Source organism: Telopea speciosissima, chromosome 2, assembly GCF_018873765.1.
Source record: "Telopea speciosissima isolate NSW1024214 ecotype Mountain lineage chromosome 2, Tspe_v1, whole genome shotgun sequence".
Taxonomy (NCBI): domain Eukaryota; kingdom Viridiplantae; phylum Streptophyta; class Magnoliopsida; order Proteales; family Proteaceae; genus Telopea; species Telopea speciosissima.
This window is the reverse complement of record NC_057917.1, coordinates 78987759-79004578: the sequence shown is the minus strand read 5'-3', so window position 1 is coordinate 79004578 and position 16820 is coordinate 78987759. Positions and strand designations below refer to the sequence as shown.

The 16820-nt window shown below is 38.3% G+C and overlaps 1 protein-coding gene across 2 annotated transcripts in view; it reads left to right on the top strand.

Annotated features, from left to right (window-relative positions):
- LOC122650131 (twinkle homolog protein, chloroplastic/mitochondrial) overlaps positions 1-16820 on the top strand; it is a 71150-nt gene that overhangs the window by 18229 nt on the left and 36101 nt on the right. For both annotated transcript variants that reach the window (XM_043843447.1, XM_043843446.1), the window contains 4 exons: positions 8792-8839; positions 8923-9008; positions 9121-9181; positions 13660-13842. In XM_043843447.1, the coding sequence (XP_043699382.1) occupies positions 8792-8839; positions 8923-9008; positions 9121-9181; positions 13660-13842 (378 nt within the window). The remainder of the gene's footprint in view (positions 1-8791; positions 8840-8922; positions 9009-9120; positions 9182-13659; positions 13843-16820) is intronic.

Genomic DNA, 16820 nt, shown 5'->3' with positions numbered 1-16820 from the left:
TGACCTGCTGTTAAACATGCGGTGGAATATGAAGAAACACTTGAATATTGGTTACTGGAAATTTCAGGAGTCAACTGGAAAGTACAGCAAATGATTGAATTGAAGGAAATTTTAATTTAATACAGATTCAAAAGATAGGAATCACGTGGACTTGTAAAACATCAAAGATGACGAAGCCTAGTGCACCAGATGGATTTGCTGCTCCAAGAACACAAAACCAGCAATTTAATATTGCGATAAGTTGTATCCGGCGGAGGCACTCCATGGACACCCTTAGGAACAGGCACATTTTGACTTTTTGGGGCCTTGATATTGCTCTTTTGCGGCCTTCCTCCTCTGCGTAGGCTGGTTGGTCGCCCCCCCTTCCCCCTTCTTTCCTTTCCCCCCTTTTCTCTTTTCCCCTCTTGTATATTGGTTCTCTCTTCCCTGGCCCCCCCTTGGGGTTCGGTAATATATTCATTTACCAAAAAAAAAATAAAAAAAATATTGCGATAATTTGAAATTCCTTCCTTCAGTTGAAATGGCTAGTAAAATCAAGTATCAGCAGAGAGAGTTCATCTAATATCATATTATTTTATTATATGAAATGTGAAATATTGATTGTTTGGTAACTTTTTCACTTGACAGAAATACCCTTCACAACAGAATCATCTTCAACCCCCTCATGATATATCTCATACGTGGAAACCTATTTACAATGTTCAAGTATACTTCTTAACTTCAACTTCTAATTCCCTCTCTCTCCTTCTCTCCAAGTTCTCTCCTCCACCTTCTGAGCTCTCTCCCAAAATCTCTCCTCTCCACGATACCCCCCAGATCCTCTGTCTGTTTCTTTCCCTGCCTGCCTCCCTCCCACCCTCCCTACCTCTCTCTCCCAAATTCTCTATCTCTTTCCATGATCTCTCCTCCCCCATATAATATCCTTCCTCTTTCTCTCTCCATGTTCCTGCTTCCAAAATGGGTGGGGATATGGCTATTGTTGTCTTATACAAGAGAAAGAGAACCCTTCTTTCATCCTGGAAGTAAAGAAGGGTAGCCCTTTTTCTTTTTTGGGTTATAAGAAAGCAAAACATTTGAGAAAGTAATCACAAGTGGCCGTGTTGTAGCAGAATCCCCATGAATGAAGCTACAAAGGAAATTGCCAATCCAATTGTCAATAACCGAAGTGTCAGCTCAAGGTCGGAAAGCCTCGTGGCAGTCGGAAAAGCTAATCCGACCATTGTATTTCTGAAATCCACATTTCGGATGGCAGACTAGTGGGTTCTGATTCTTTGGGGCCTTCGTGATTGTAATATGGATTTGCATCTGCAGGTGGTTTAGTACTTCTGATGTTAAGAACCTATCGTTGTGTACGATTGCAGTGATGCCTCCATTTCAGAACCAAGCCAACAAGTAGTTCTTCACAAAGTTCCCAAAAATAAGTGTTTTTTAAATCAAATGGAAGCACCAAAAATAGGACCGAGTACCAATTTTGTGAAGGGTCTTGAAATTGAATCAAAGCAGCATGAGGAAATAACTTAATCTTGCTTCTCAAAACTGAAATCCAGCATTCACCGCCACTGTGCTGTGGAAGACGAAGCCCTGCTTGGATCTCTCATCAACACTTCCCCCAAATTTATTGTTTTTGTATACAGTCTAGAAGAGCTCCCTAGATGTATAATAGATTAATAGTCAATGTTTTGTGTATTTTGGTAATACGAATCTTTGGATAGTGCATTTAAGCTGAGTTTTCATTGCCTCTGCATCTTGGCAAGTGAACCTCTCATTTGGTGTAATCAGGTAATTTTCTCAATTTCTTTTTGTGACCCCAAAAAAGAGAAAAAAATGCAATCGGTAGGGATTGGAGATCCCTAAGTGACATATTTTCGTCGATGCCTTGTACAGACTGCAGGTTTAAGACTGCGAAGATTCAGAGTATAATAATTATTGATGTGGAAGTATTGTGTGCCTAGCACCCTATGAAAGATGTCTAGCCAATGTTAAAGCTAGTGCTCATACCAAGCTTCATTCAACGAGACTTTCATACAGAGGTGCTGTTACACACTAGACCTCGAGATAGACCTACAAAGTACAACAAACACAAAACTGATATAAAACTGAAACGAATTCAGTGTGGATGTCTCACACACTCAAAAGACTATACTATTACAATCTGGTATTCCTCGTGTAGAGTTTCTAGGGGCACTTTGGTCTTTTTAGTTATTTCAGTCTTATTTATTAGGCTTTATGTTAGTCCTGCTTTGTTTTTCGTTGGTTCATTATGATATTTGGGGCTCTTGTCAAGTAATAGGCATGGTTTTCGGTACTTTGTTACTTTTGTAGACGATCACTCTCGTCGTACTTCGTTGTACCTCTTGAAGGATCGTTCAGAGTTTTTATCTGTATTTCAACGTTTTTATAATGAAATAAAGACTCATTTTGGTACCCCTATTAAAGTTTTTTGTTTTGATAATGCTTTGGAATATGTTCAAGATTAGATTTCTACTTTTTGTGCTGCTTATGGGATGATTCATTAGACTAGCTGCTCCTATACTCCACAACAAAATGGGGTTGCGGAAAGCAAAAATAGACATATACTTGAGGTAGCTTGTGCATTATATTACATATGGATGTTCAGAAGCAATTCTGGTGTGATGGGGTTTTAACTGCATGCTATTTGATTAATGGCATGCCATCCTCGATTCTTGCTGATAAGTCTATGTTTTCTATTTTGTTCCCTAGTTTTCCGATTTTCAACTTACCTCCATGGGTTTTTGGCTGGTGTTTTGTCTAGAGTTTGCATTCCCCCAGTGATAAGGTGTCTCCTTGGTCCACCAAATGTGTCTTTTTGGGTTATTCTCATTCTCAGAAAGGGTACCGGTGTTATGATCCGGTTACCCAATTACGGTTTATTAGTGCTGATGTGACTTTCTTTGAAGGCACCCCCTACTTTTCCAACCATACCACCTTGTCTGGGGACACATGGACTAATTCTTAACCACCTCCCATTGCCTCCCTTTTCCCTATCCTTGAACTGCCACTGCAGGTTTATCAGCGTTGGAAGCCGATGGGGGCAGCCCAGTACGGAACTTCCTACTCCAACTACTTCACTCCCTATACCAATCTCACCCTCTGGGGCAGATCCTAGTCCGTCGGTGCCTGATGACTTACTGTTTGCTCTTCGTAAAGTTACACGCTCATGCACTAAAAAATCATTGCCTGTGTACCCGATAGATTGGTTTGTCTCCCTGTCTCATCTTCCATCTTCCATTCATAGTTTTGCTCTGTTATTGTCTACTCATACTATTTCCCAGAATCATATTGAGGCTTTTAATCTTCCTAGGTGGAAAGCTGCCATGGATGTGTTGAAATGGATGCTCTCTTGACTCGTAACACTTGGAGCTTGGTGTATTTACCACTTGGTAAGGACCTGGTAAATTTTCGGTGGGTTTATACTATTAAGTACCATTCTGATGGTTCTGTTGAGCAGCTGAATGCTCGTTTGGTTGCCAAAGGTTACACCCAGACTTACGGAGTTGATTACTTTGAGACATTCTCTCCTGTCACCAAATTAAATTTTGTGCGCCTTCTTATTTCCTTGGCTGTTAATTTTAATTAGCCTCTATTTCAGTTTGACATTAAAAATGCCTTCTCTACGATGACTTGGTCGAGGTGTATGTGGAGCAACCTCCATGGTATGTTGCTCAGGAGGAGAATAGTGGATGTGTGTGCATATTGCATAAAGCAATTTATGGACTTAAATAGTCTCCTCGGGCTTGGTTCGAGAAGTTTAATGCCACTGTTACCAAGTATGGATTCTCTCAGTGGTATTATGATCATTCGGTTTTTGTTCGTCTCCAAGGAGAGAAGTTAGTTGTCTTGGTGGTCTACGTGGATGATATTATCATTTATGGCAATGATGAGGGTGGTATTGCTGAGGTAAACGGGTATTTGCAGTAGCATTTTCAGACCAAGGATTCAGGCCAACTTCATTATTTCCTTGGGATTGAAGTTATCAGAAGCAAAAAGGGAATCAACTTGTCTCATAGGAAGTATGTCTTGGATCTTCTATCTGACATTGGTAAAAACCAGTGGATGTTCCTATGGACCCTCATCAGAAATTTGGAGTTAATGATAGTGAACTTCTCAAGGATGTGCACTCTTACAGGAGTTTGATTGGGAAGTTGATATATCTGATAGTTACAAGGCCAAACATATCTTTTGCGGTTGGAGTACTCAGTCAGTTCATGCAGTCTCCTCATAAAGCTCATTGGGATGCTGCTGTTTGAATCCTTCGGTACTTGAAGGGTGCTCTTGATAAAGGGCTTGTTTATCGTCCTAATAGGCATATGGAGTTGGTGGCATTCTTTGATGTAGATTGGACAGGCTCGGCTAGTGATCATCGTTCTACTATAGGATACTGTACTTTTGTTGGAGGTAACCTAGTTACATGGCGCAGTAAGATACTGACTATCATTGTTGTGTCCTGTGCAGAGGCAGAGTACAAAGCCTTGGCTCATACTATTGCTGAGTTGATGTGGGTTTGATCTTTGCTCCTTGAGATGGGTTTCCTTGTGCCAACACCTATGAAGATGCATTGTGACAACCAAACAGCTGTCTATATTGCTAGTAATCATGTCTTGCATGAAAGGGCAAAGCATATTGAAGTGGATTCTCACTTTGTTCGGGATGCGGTCTTGAAGAAGCTGGTTGAGACTCCTTTTGTTTCTTCGTTAGACCAGTTGGCTGACAGCCTGACATGTTCACCAAGTCTTTGTTTGCCCTAGTTTTCGTTCTTGTTGTAACAAGCTGAGCATGGGTGATGTATATGCTCCAGTTTGAGGGGGAATGTTGAGTTTCTAGGAGCACTTTGGTCTTTTTAGTTATTTCAGTCTTATTTATTAGGCATTATGTTAGTTGCGCAGGTACAGGGGTATATGTGTCTCTGTCTCTTTTTTCACTATTTGTGCTATTATCAAGGTTTAAAAACTCGTTTTGTTTCGGTATTTCAGTCTGATTTCGGATATTTTGGTCGAAATATTGTATTTTTTTGCATTGTTTCGGTAGGTCATTTCGGTGGGTTTTAGGCCAAGGCTTGAAACTTTATGGAAACCCTATTTTAGGCTATATAAACACACGTAAATGTTCAAATTGCAAAAATAGTGACCCAAAGTGTTGTTTTGGATTTGCACCATTGATTGGCAGTATATGGTTGAATCCTAATGTATAACTTATTTAATTACACATACACATTGTTTAAGACTTTAAGTACTAGAGGACATAATAAATTAATAATTAATAAGCAATTTAAACAAGTAAATTACATAAAATCAATGACTCATAACTTAAGTCCTAATATTAATTATAATAAGTCAATAACAAGATGATGTCAATATTCCAAATTCCCAATACAAGTCAAGTAGTCATCAAGTGACTCAAATGTCTACAAATATTCTAATAATAATCACTCCACCGTCCAGGATCTACCCCACTCATAGTCCGATGGAGCCGGCGTGCATTGTTCTTCGACTGTAGGACAAATGAATGGCACGTCATAGTCTGGGAGAAGAAACGAGTGTAGTCATCCACAGTTGCCATGTAAATTGCATCATCAACATGCTGAAGGTAACCATTGTTGGAGTTATTAGCAAGGGAAGTACTAGTCTCCAAGTGCTTCCGGCGTAGATGCGGTGCAGATTCGAAGAACAAACCAAAAATCAGCAAAAATGAGTGAAGAATGAAGCAAAAGGACAAAAACTCAAAAAATTGCAGTATTGTGAGCTCTCGGTCGAAATTTTGACCGAGAGTCACGAGACATGGTATATTTATAACGTGACTTTGTAACATCTTGCCGATATTTTGGCGAGGTGTTACAAAAGCTCGAAATATCGCGAAATGACCGAAATATCGGTCGAAATATTGCATTTATTGGTATCGATCTTGCATTTCGTTTCGAGCAGGTCAAGATACTCGAAAATCTCGAGATCTCGACTGAAATATAACTAGTTTTTATACTATGGCTATTATAAATAAGGAGGGCAGAAGCCTGCGGCAAGGTAATTCTATTCTAGCCGCAGGCTGTTTCCCTCCTTGGGATAGCTTGTCTCTCTTCTCTTTCTTTGGTCTGGTTACATTATCTTGGTATTGTAACACCTCATAAATGTTTTTTAGATGGAGAACAAAAACTAAACAATTAAATGAGAAAAGCATCATAAGTGAGATTAGAGAATATGAACATAGCCTGGCCTTGTTAACCATAAATACTGTATGGGCATTACAAGGAGAGTCTACAAGGTTGTACATCAACAAATGGCTACTTGCCTACTTGGCATGAAAGCTTGATAAATTAAACCTTCCCAACCTACAACGCTCTTGCCATCTGAAATTAAGTAAAGCAAATGCACAGTACCCTCCCCATAAGCTTAAAGAAACTCTACGCCTTCCTCACTTCTGCTTTTATTACCACACAACAGCTTCAGTTCACTAACATGCAGACTCGTGTTGCAGAATTTCTTCTAAAGCTATACATTTTGATTGGACATAAATAATAGAAGGTAAAAACCTATAAAATGCAAAATTCACCTTGATCTGTCAGATGGGCTGTACAAGGCATCTTTACCATTCTCCTTTCTTGAGTTCCACCTCTCAACTTGAAAACCGAGACTCAAAAGCTAACTTAACATTTTTTCCCTTACTCTGGAACCCTGAACCGAAAGTCTTATGGGGAGTACTTTGGCTACACTGTTCCAAGAAATTTCTTAGAACCCAAGGAGTAGTATAGGGAAAAGAGATGTGTTGACTTGATCCAGGAGTTGAATAAAAGAATAAAACAGGCTGTTTCTCCATATTGTTGCTTGAGAAGATTTTCTTCTGTATTTATCCGTTCAGATACAAACTGGACCATAAACCTAACTGAGCTGTATCTTTTCAGTGAGGATAGGTCAGTGCCTCCTGTTAAGTGGTTGAATGGGATCATTTCAGCCTAGCTCCCCATTGACCAGCTCTTCTCACCATTGATCTTGTAATCTTCACCTCATGTCACAAAGCTTCTATATGATCGCTACATTTCTTATCATTGCTATTCTTTGTTATTTGTCTTAGCTACCATACTTCATTTCAATCCAAACTTATCATCCAAAGCTACTGAATTTTGTTTGATTCTTAGCTTAACCATTTGTTCAAAGCATAGTACTACCCACTCTAGGAAAAGCCTTGTCAGTGGAAGTTTGTTGGCGAGATAAAAAGCTTTAATGAACAACCTTAATGAGGAGTCTCAACAAACCTATGTAGAATCAGTACATTTTTTTGTGGTTTTATTGACTGGACACAGATGATACATCAACTTCTATGTTTTATTTTTGTTTCTATTCCTTGACGCCTATGTCAGTGATCTTCTATTGCATGTGAGCACGTTGTTTCCTTTTTCTTTTCTTTTGTTAGTAATACTAAATCAAGATTGAGCTAAGTTTTTTTTTTTTTGTCAGTAAACTCAATTTTTTTCTACCTTTTTTTTTTTTTTTTTAGATTGTAGATAAAATAGAAAACCCTATAACAAGTTAACAACAACATAAAGTTCAAGGTTTAACAATAAATTTCCAACAAAAATGTTATGAATAGTCTCTCTCTGTCTCTCTACATTAAAAAAAAGGGCGTACCCAATGCATGAGCCTCCCACGGAGAGGGTCATGATGTATGCCGCCTTACTCTTGCTTTCACAAAGAGGCTGTTTCCAGACTTGAACCTGTGACCACTTGGTCACAATGGAGCAACCTTTACCGTTGTCTCTCTATGTATCTGTATAATAATAATATTAGTAAAACAAGCAATTTAATTGGCTGTGATAAAATAGTTTCTTAGATTGATTGATTATTCAATTGTGTTAGTTTGGTACGTAAGAAATTCATAAAAGACTACGCATCCATGACCCAACACACTCCCTCCCCCCTACTTTGACTAGGGACCCAACATGTGCTTTTGCACGTGCACATTGGCTACTGTTAATGACTTCAGATTCAATAATCAGCAGCTAATTGGAATGATAATAGCAACAGAAAATGTGAATGCAACAATACTAATCCGTACAGCTGCATGTACCATATTTTTGTCATAAAAAAGCTACTTAAACAATCTGGCGGATATAATCCTTATTGTTTTAGTTTTTGTTGGAACATTTCCCATTGTTTTGACCATCTGTTGTTTTAGTGCTTGAAACTCTTAGGGTTCAAGGAAGTGGTTAATAAAGTTTTGCTCTTTATTTTTATTTTGGCAGTTTTCTATTAACTAATGGGAAAACATCTTGCTGCATTCTCAGAGTATACTGATCCCATTGTCTATCTTCATAATGTGTGATAAAAAGAAAATATGGTATAGGGGATAGAGTCAGAGAAAATCCTGTGCAAGGGGTAGCTTTTGGTTGATGATAGGCATAATGATAATAGTTTTGACCTTAACCTTACAACTGCAACAGGCAGATTTGGGGTAGTCAACCTTTTCATGATCCCGTTTATAAATTATAATGCATGAGCTTCTAATATCTGAGCTCAATACAGTCAAATTACTGAACATCATTCTGTTGCTTATAAAGTGCTTGGTGTAAGGCTTTGGTCTGTAAATATCTTCACTGATTATCTTAATTGTGTAGAGCTGCTTTGATGTTTCCTTTTCGGTAATTATGGTTGGTGAGCTCATCTGGTAGTTTAACAGATGATGTGGTCCATTCCCCCCCCCCCCTTTCTGTCATTGTGATTGTTGACATGTTTTATTGTCTCAAGAGTCTGGATCTAATGCTTATGTTCCTCTTCTTTGAAGCTAGGATACAAAGTTTCAGTATTTGTGGAACTGCAAAGAGTACTTGGACAAGGTGGGTATGACATATGTCCATCTATATGGAACTTGTGTTCATGTAGATATGATGATAGTCCTGAGAGTTTGGTATCCTTTTAGGCATCTCGCATAATTCTCGCTACTGACGCTGATCCACCTGGCCAAGCTTTGGCAGAAGAGCTTGCACGGCGCCTTGGAAGAGAAAGGTTACTTGTTTCCATCCTGATTCCAGAGCTCCATTTGGTTCTTCTCTAAGTTTTGGTTTCTGCAGGATTCCTTAGATTGTCCTTTTAATGCTTTGATTTAGTGGCCTTGCAGGTGCTGGCGAGTCAGGTGGCCAAAGAAAGATGAATCTGATGTTTGTAAAGACGCAAATGAGGTGTTGTACTAATCTCTGCTTTTTTCGGTTGATGAAATCTAATTTAGGCAGAGGGACCACAATGACAGCTGAACAATCCCTGTGGTAGTAATGTGCCACTCATGCCGCAATCTGTATGCTGTACCTACTGTTCTTGTTGATTGTTCATATTCGTTTAGCTTAAAAATCCTGCATATTGCTATTTTTTTTGGCAACATATTGCAATTGTTACAATCATGTAGTTTAGCTCTGCTGCATTGGCCAGTTCAGTCTGAGCTTGTACTTTTTGGTCCACATGATCCAAAGATTCATTTGGTTGGGCCCAACAAGAGCTTATTTCATGGGCCCGAATTGAAGTTTGAGTTAAGTACATGCATTTCGTGGCATGAACTTGATCCAATGAAAAAGACATGGGCCTGGTCATAAAATCATCGTCGCACTGGTCCAAAAATATACCACATAAATAAAAAAAGTGGATAATTTAGACAATATTCTTCTTGTGTTTCATATCAAATATAGTATATCCTTAAGCTGTCCAAAGAGATTCAATAGATTAGGAGGGTAAGGTCATCCAATCAGGGTGATTTTTGGCCTGAATGATCTCTTGGATGTGCCCCACAAGATGAACACCATGTATTTGTTAGGATAGACAATTCTTTCTGGTATTTGCTGGTACCACCGAAAGCATATTAGTTGTCCTAAATGTTATACTTTAAAATTTAGTTATAACTGTTTTAGACAATATTCTTCTTGTGTTTCATATCAATTATAGTATGTCCTTAAGCTGTCCAAAGAGATTCAATAGATTAGGAGGGTAAGGTCATCCAATCAGGATGATTTTTGGCCTGAATGATCTCTTGGATGTGCCCCACAAGATGAACACCATGTATTTGTTAGGATAGACATTCTTTCTGGTATTTGCTGGTACCACCGAAAGCATATTAGTTGTCCTAAATGTTATACTTTAAAATTTAGTTATAACTGTTAAGATTATTGTGTTTAGTTGCTAATGTTGCTAGGTGTTAGTTGGTCTTTGTTTATTAGTTGTGGTTGCTGTTTATTAGTTTTTGTCTAGTGTAGGGAAGTATTTAGTTTGTTCTTTTCTTAACAGGGACTTATGTGTAATTACACATAAGTGTAGCTGTCCTTGGTTTGTAATTACAAATTTATTAGTTATAAATACATATGCTGGCCACTGTTTAGAAACTAAACTAATTGTGAGCTTTATTTCTTCTTTCTCTTTCTTGATTTCTCCTCTCTTCTTATTTTCTACTTCTTTCCTTCTCTTCTTCTTCTTCTTCTCTACACAGATCCTGGTTGTTAAGATCAGGTATTGTCACAAACTTACAATTACAATACGATTAATTAGCCTTGTAAGTTCGGGCTTGATGTAGGGACATAAGAGTCTTTCCCAAATGTTAGGGATAAAAGCAGTTTTCCAAATGTCGGGGAAAACATAGTCAGATCTACTTTTCTCACTCAAAATTTGCAGCATATACAGTGTTGTTTTGGGTCTGCCTGGCCTTCCGAGCCAGTTTTCAAGTGTTCCAGGTCTGGGTGAAGAGCCGATAGCTCACTCCAAGAAGAAATAGGAGTTCCAGCACCTGCAGTTGCAGACTTCTATTTCTTCTGTTTGTTATCCAGATCATAACAGCTACAGTTGCTTTTGCTTCCTTGAGCATTCCAGAAGCAATTCAAACCATAAAAGTATAGTTATAGTGATGTCAGCAAAACCTAGTTGGATTGCGACTTCACCATTTTCTAGTTGCAGAATTTTATTTTCTTTTGATTTAGTTGTTTTCCGCAGTTTAAATTGAATGGTGTAGTTAGAGTCTTAATTAGTCCTTTAGAGGAGTTTGAGTTGTAGCTGGATTTCTTGTTTTCAAGGTTTATATAAGGGGCATCTGCTACCAAGGTTTTAAGTATCGGTATCGGGTATTGTATTGGAGGGTGATTTTAAGAGATGTATCACATCGTATCATATCAGAGATACTCAAGATACGCTAAAGATACACATGGAAATACAAATACATGTTTGGAGCAAAAAACACTAGAAATAAGCAATATATAACATGTATCATGTATTAACACTAGAAAAGAGAATGTATCATGAGACAAGTGCATTCAATTGAAATTGTTATAAAGGATGAGGTTTCTTACATGTAGTAATAGTTTAATACCATAAAGAGTTTCGGGCTGGTTTAAACTCTGCTGTGGAAGAGTTTTCAGACAGATGAGCAACTAGGATGATGTTGTGCATAGACCAAACATATGCACAATACTGACCCCAGTCGAAATAGTGATGGTAATGTGTCTCCCACTCATAGTAGAATCATGTGTATTGCTCTGGAGTGGCCAATGTCGGTACAGTATTGAGTTGTGGTTGTGCCTGACATGTCCATAACGTCCATACCTCGAAGAAGTCCCATGTTCATAGCCTGAAGAAGCACCTGAAGAAACATACTGTCCATGGCCTGATGAAGCACCAGCGTGATCTGAACTCATGCTCAGTGACCCCATGCCCCTCATAAGTACATCACTGTCATGTGGATCGAGGCCACGTTACCCTTCGGATTGTATGCTCGTGGCTTTGGGCGAGCACCATGATCCCCATCTTGGGTTGCATCTGTGTATCCTGCCTTACATGTGAACTGCAATCAAACATAAGACTATGAAGCCCCACCAGACCAAGTTGATAGGTATCGATACGTATCAACTGTATTAATAACAAGGGTTTTAGCAAAAAAGTTAAGGACCGACTTAATGGTTGGGTCGATAGGTATTGATAGGTATCAACTGTAGCGAGCCGTATCGGCCAAATGGTATGATAGTTTTTTTAAAACAGGTATTGTATTGATACTGATTGATACTGATACGTATCAGCTGATACGGTACAATCAAGGTTCTACAACTCGGGTTTCAACCAGCTAGAAACCGAGATATGGTCGAAATTGGTCGAAAACCTTTGATTTTTTCCCAGCTAACTCTTGCTGGTGGTTTCGAGGCCCAAAAATGCTCTTTTTTAATCTGATTTTTTGTATACTGCCTATTTTTGACATTCTAAACACAATGCATGAACTATTTTCACACAAAAAAAAAACACTCAATTTTGGTACTTGTGGTTTTTGACCCAAGTTTACTAGTGTAAGCACAGTGTATTGAGAATCATAGGTGTCAAGACAGACTCTATTTATGCCAAATATCATTTATGTAAATGTTTTTATATTTCATTTACTTAAGATATTATTCATAAATAAGCAAATACCCCCTATTTGAATCCAATAAAAATAGTTAAAAAATAAAATTCCAAAAGGATAAAAGTTAACCCCTAGTTGAAAGCTTTCCATCAAATCCAAGTTGCATAAATCTAATTTATACTGAAGGAGTTATGTACCGGTCAAACTTAATTTGGTGTGTGCAAATGCTGTTAAAATTGCTCTAAATGAAAATATTTTTTTAGACATCGAAACAAATGAATATTTTATTGCACTTTTGGTTTTTAGCAATGTTTTACCATATTAAGATTTATGGAATTTTTAGATTTGAGAAAAACTCTGGCATTTGAAAGTTGAAAATTGCACCTACTGCCGAAAATCTAGTTTTTGTTCTTGAACTGAGGGGTTGACTTTTTATCCTTTTGGAATTTGATTTTTTAACTATTTTTTATTGGATTCAAATAGGGGGTATTTGCTTATTTATAAAAATATTACTTAAATGATATTACGCATAAATAAGTGTCTGTCCTGGTTTCTGGCATAAATAACTGTCTGTCTTGGTTTCGAGCTAGGTTTCCTCAAGTTTCGATGAGCATGAGTGTCGAAACTTGCGAAATATGGGTTGTTTCGGTCGAAACAGGTCAAAACCTTTCGAAACTGGTCGAAACCAATGCCTTTTTTAACTCCATCCACATCTCGTCTCGGTGGTTTCGACTGAGTTCTCTTTCCATGGGTACAATACGATCCGATACGTTAAACCTTATCTGGTACCATGTTTCAGCATTCTTCGTTCTGTAATTCTTTATTTATTAAATAAAGTTCTTCGTTGGTGCTGATGAGCCTAGCCTGATATTAGCTGGGTCCAACCTGGCATTGCCTGCCCCAAGCCTACCTGACATAAAATTGAGTGGGACTGGGTTGAATTCTATCCAGCTTAGCCCAGCCCAGCCTGGCATAATGGGCTGTCCAACTGTAGATTATTTTTGTGGCAGGATTTTTAAATTTTGGGTGTGTTCAATTATTTTGTTATTGCTGTTTTTAATTTAATTTTTCTTGTTCTATGACTTCATTCTGGTTGTTTCTTGGATAGAAGTGAGCGAAAAAAAAAAGGCTGATTGAATATGTGTAGGCATAGTAGAGTTACTTGCTGAGGACTGTGACATTCTTTGAAATCCTTGCTACTCTGTTCTTTAATCATTATTTGTATGAATTCTCGTGGTTGATTCTGAATTTATCATCATTTGTCTGTTGTTTTTGATCATGTTTTAGAATTGATATTCACAGGTGCTCATGTATTATGGGCCAGCCGAATTAAAGGCAGTGATTGATAATGCGGAGTTATATCCAATACGTGGTTTATTCAGCTTCGGGGATTACTTTGATGAGATTGATTGCTATTATCATTGCAGTAGAGGATATGAGCTTGGTGTCTCGACTGGATGGAAGAGTCTGGACCAATTTTACAATGTAAGAATTGTGTAGTTTATATTTTTCACCTTTTAAGATTTGGTTCAGATCTCTGAATTTTGAATATCTATCTCTCAACAGTTACGGTCTAAAAGGTTTTGTTCTTCTGGAAGAAATTCATTTAACTAAGAAGATATATCTGTCCATCCTAATGACTGTAATCCCAAATTTTTAGGAGAGGTAGTTAAAGCAGCATTAGACATTCATGTCCTGTCCAATATCACCCTCTCATTAGGACCCACTTCCTTTCCAAATGTTTAAAATCTGGCAATAAGTGACTAGGGTAATGTAGTGAACTTATTTGAATCGATTCCTTAAGCGGTAGAGTGGGTACAATTCGGGATTGACAGGGGGAAGAGAAAAGGAAAACAGGTCATTCATAGTGGCTCCATTTGGTTGCAAGGGGAGTTAAAGGGAAGGGAAGGGAAATTTTTCAAACCTGAAAAAGAAACTTTTGTAATCATTACCCCGTGTGATTGTATGAACTACTTAAATTTCTTACCATATCTAGTAAAGATACATTTTACATGTAATATTTATTTTACATTTTAAACCAAAGGGAAATGGATGCAAAGTAAAGTGAAATTTAATAACCAAACATGGAATGATTTGGAGTTAGATATATTGTCACATGGTGTCACATGGGGTAATGATTAAAAAGTTCTTTTTTTAAGTATGCAAATTTCACTTCCCTTCCCTTTAATTCCCCTTGCAAACAAACGGAGCCTGTTGGAGGGACATTTTTTTAAGGTGAGAGCTTTATTTTTTTTTTTTTTGGGGGGGGGGGAAGAGAAAATGGAGGTGGATTTGATCCCTGCTGGGTAACGACAATAATCTTTGTTTAAGTTCATGACAGTTATCTTACAAACGAAAAGAATGGATTTCAAGTTACAATAACCCATAAAATAACAGGGTTACAACCCAAGAGTTGGAACCAGGGTTTCCTATATTGATATTTTAGCCTGGATCGTTGATGCAGCCAGCCAATCTTAATCCCAGATTAGGAATCGATGATTCAATTAGCTGCACCACAGGCCTAGATCTAAATGAGATTTCTTGTTGAATCAAGGGCTGGAAGCTTGCTGGTTATGTATATTCCTATAGTCTGCAATGGGAAAAGAAAAGGAAATAAAGAAGAGAAGAAGGAAGAGAAAAGATAGTGAAGAAGAGGGATTTGATGGAGAGAGAAAGGAGGGAGAAGAGAGAAAAACAAGGCTGTCTAAAGGGAAGAGAATTAGACAGCCGCATGGAGGAGGGAGAGAAAGAGAGAAGAAATGAGACCAGATCAATACGGAGAGAGAAAAGAGATCGATCTGTCTAATATAGAGGAGAGGAGGAAGTTTCCCTCACTTTGGTAACTCTTCACAAAATAAATTCTTTATTCATCTCTATCTAATACCAAATGGGAGTTATGGAGATCAACCTTGGAATCAAAAGGTTTTAATATAAGTAGTACGAAGGCGGAGTACATGGTTTGTAACTTTATCAACTCTGAGATGGATAATGAGGGGGTAGAAGTTGATGAGATGGAGATCCCGCAAAATGACCATTGTAGGTATCTAGGATCAATCATCAGTAAGGAAGGTGATATAGCAGATGATGGTTCTCCGAGGATTAGAGTAGGTTGGATGAATTGGAGAGGTGCTTCCGGAGTGGTATGAGATCAACGAAATTCCATTAAAGCTTAAAGTAAAATTTTACAGGTCAGTCATAAGACCAACTATGATGAATGGCGTGGAGTGTTGGGCTGTCAAGAAGTGTCATATAGATAAGCTAAGTGTAGCAGAGATGAGGATGTTGAGATGGATGAGTGGCAAGACTAGGAAGGATAAAATAAGGAATGATATTATTAGATCTGGTTTGGGTGTAGCGCCAATTCAAAATAAGCTACGAGAAAGTCGCCTGAGGTGGCATGGCCATGTTCAACGGAGGCCTTCGGATGCTCCTGTTTGGAGGAGTGACCTGATTCTGATTGAAGGTTCTAAAAGAATTAGGGGCAGGCCTAAAATGACCCTAGGATAAGTGGTGAGGAAAGACATGCATAGTTTAGTTCTTGTTTCAAGTATGTCGTCGAATAGGGCTGATTGGAGGGAAAGGATCTGCGTAGCCGACCACAGTTAGCTTGTTTAAGTCTGTTTTGTTGTTGTTGTGGTGGTGTTCCGTTTCTTTTCTTTTATCTTTTTATCTTGTCTTCACTTGGATCCATGTAGCCTACCCCATTTAGTTTGGATAAGGCTGAGTTGTTGTATTCATCCCTATCTAATAAAAAATGACATAAGTATAAAGAAAAGACTCCACCAAATTCAAAAACTGCTCTATATAACTAAGTCTAAATTATTATAGTACCTTGAAAGTACAAAATACAAATCAAAGACCCAACATTGGGTATCAAACCACATCCAGTGGTGGTGATCATGCTCCCACATCAATCATTCATGGGATGTACCTGTCCAGATTGTTTTGATGGTGCTCCAAAGGTAAGTGTTGTACAATAAAAAGATGAAAAAAGAAACATTGAAATAATGTGGATTGGTGTGTGATATAGTGTTTGCGTTAAATGGCCAAGAATGGGAGGGGAGTTTAGTCCCACATCGGTCGGGTAGTGATGTAGTGTGCGACAATTTGTCTTATGAACTTGTGAAGGACCTCTCCATCCTAAAGCTTAGGCTTTTGGGTTGGACACCATTTAGTGGTATCAAAGCGGGTTATCCGTGCACCGGCAATGTGGGGGCTATGGCTCAAAGTTGGGGGGATTTGATGCAATGAAAGCATTTCATGGCAATGAATGGGAGGGCAGTTTAGTCCCACATTAGTTAGGTAGTGTGCGGCAGTTTGGCTTAGATAATAGGAGAGAACAACGAATAAAACCCTTTTCGGATTCAGAGGAGAAGGAACCATCAGCAACCCAAGCTCTGTCTTTTCTTAAACAAGGAGAGTATTGAAAGAACAAACTAGAAGAGCCAGCCATATGGTCAGTG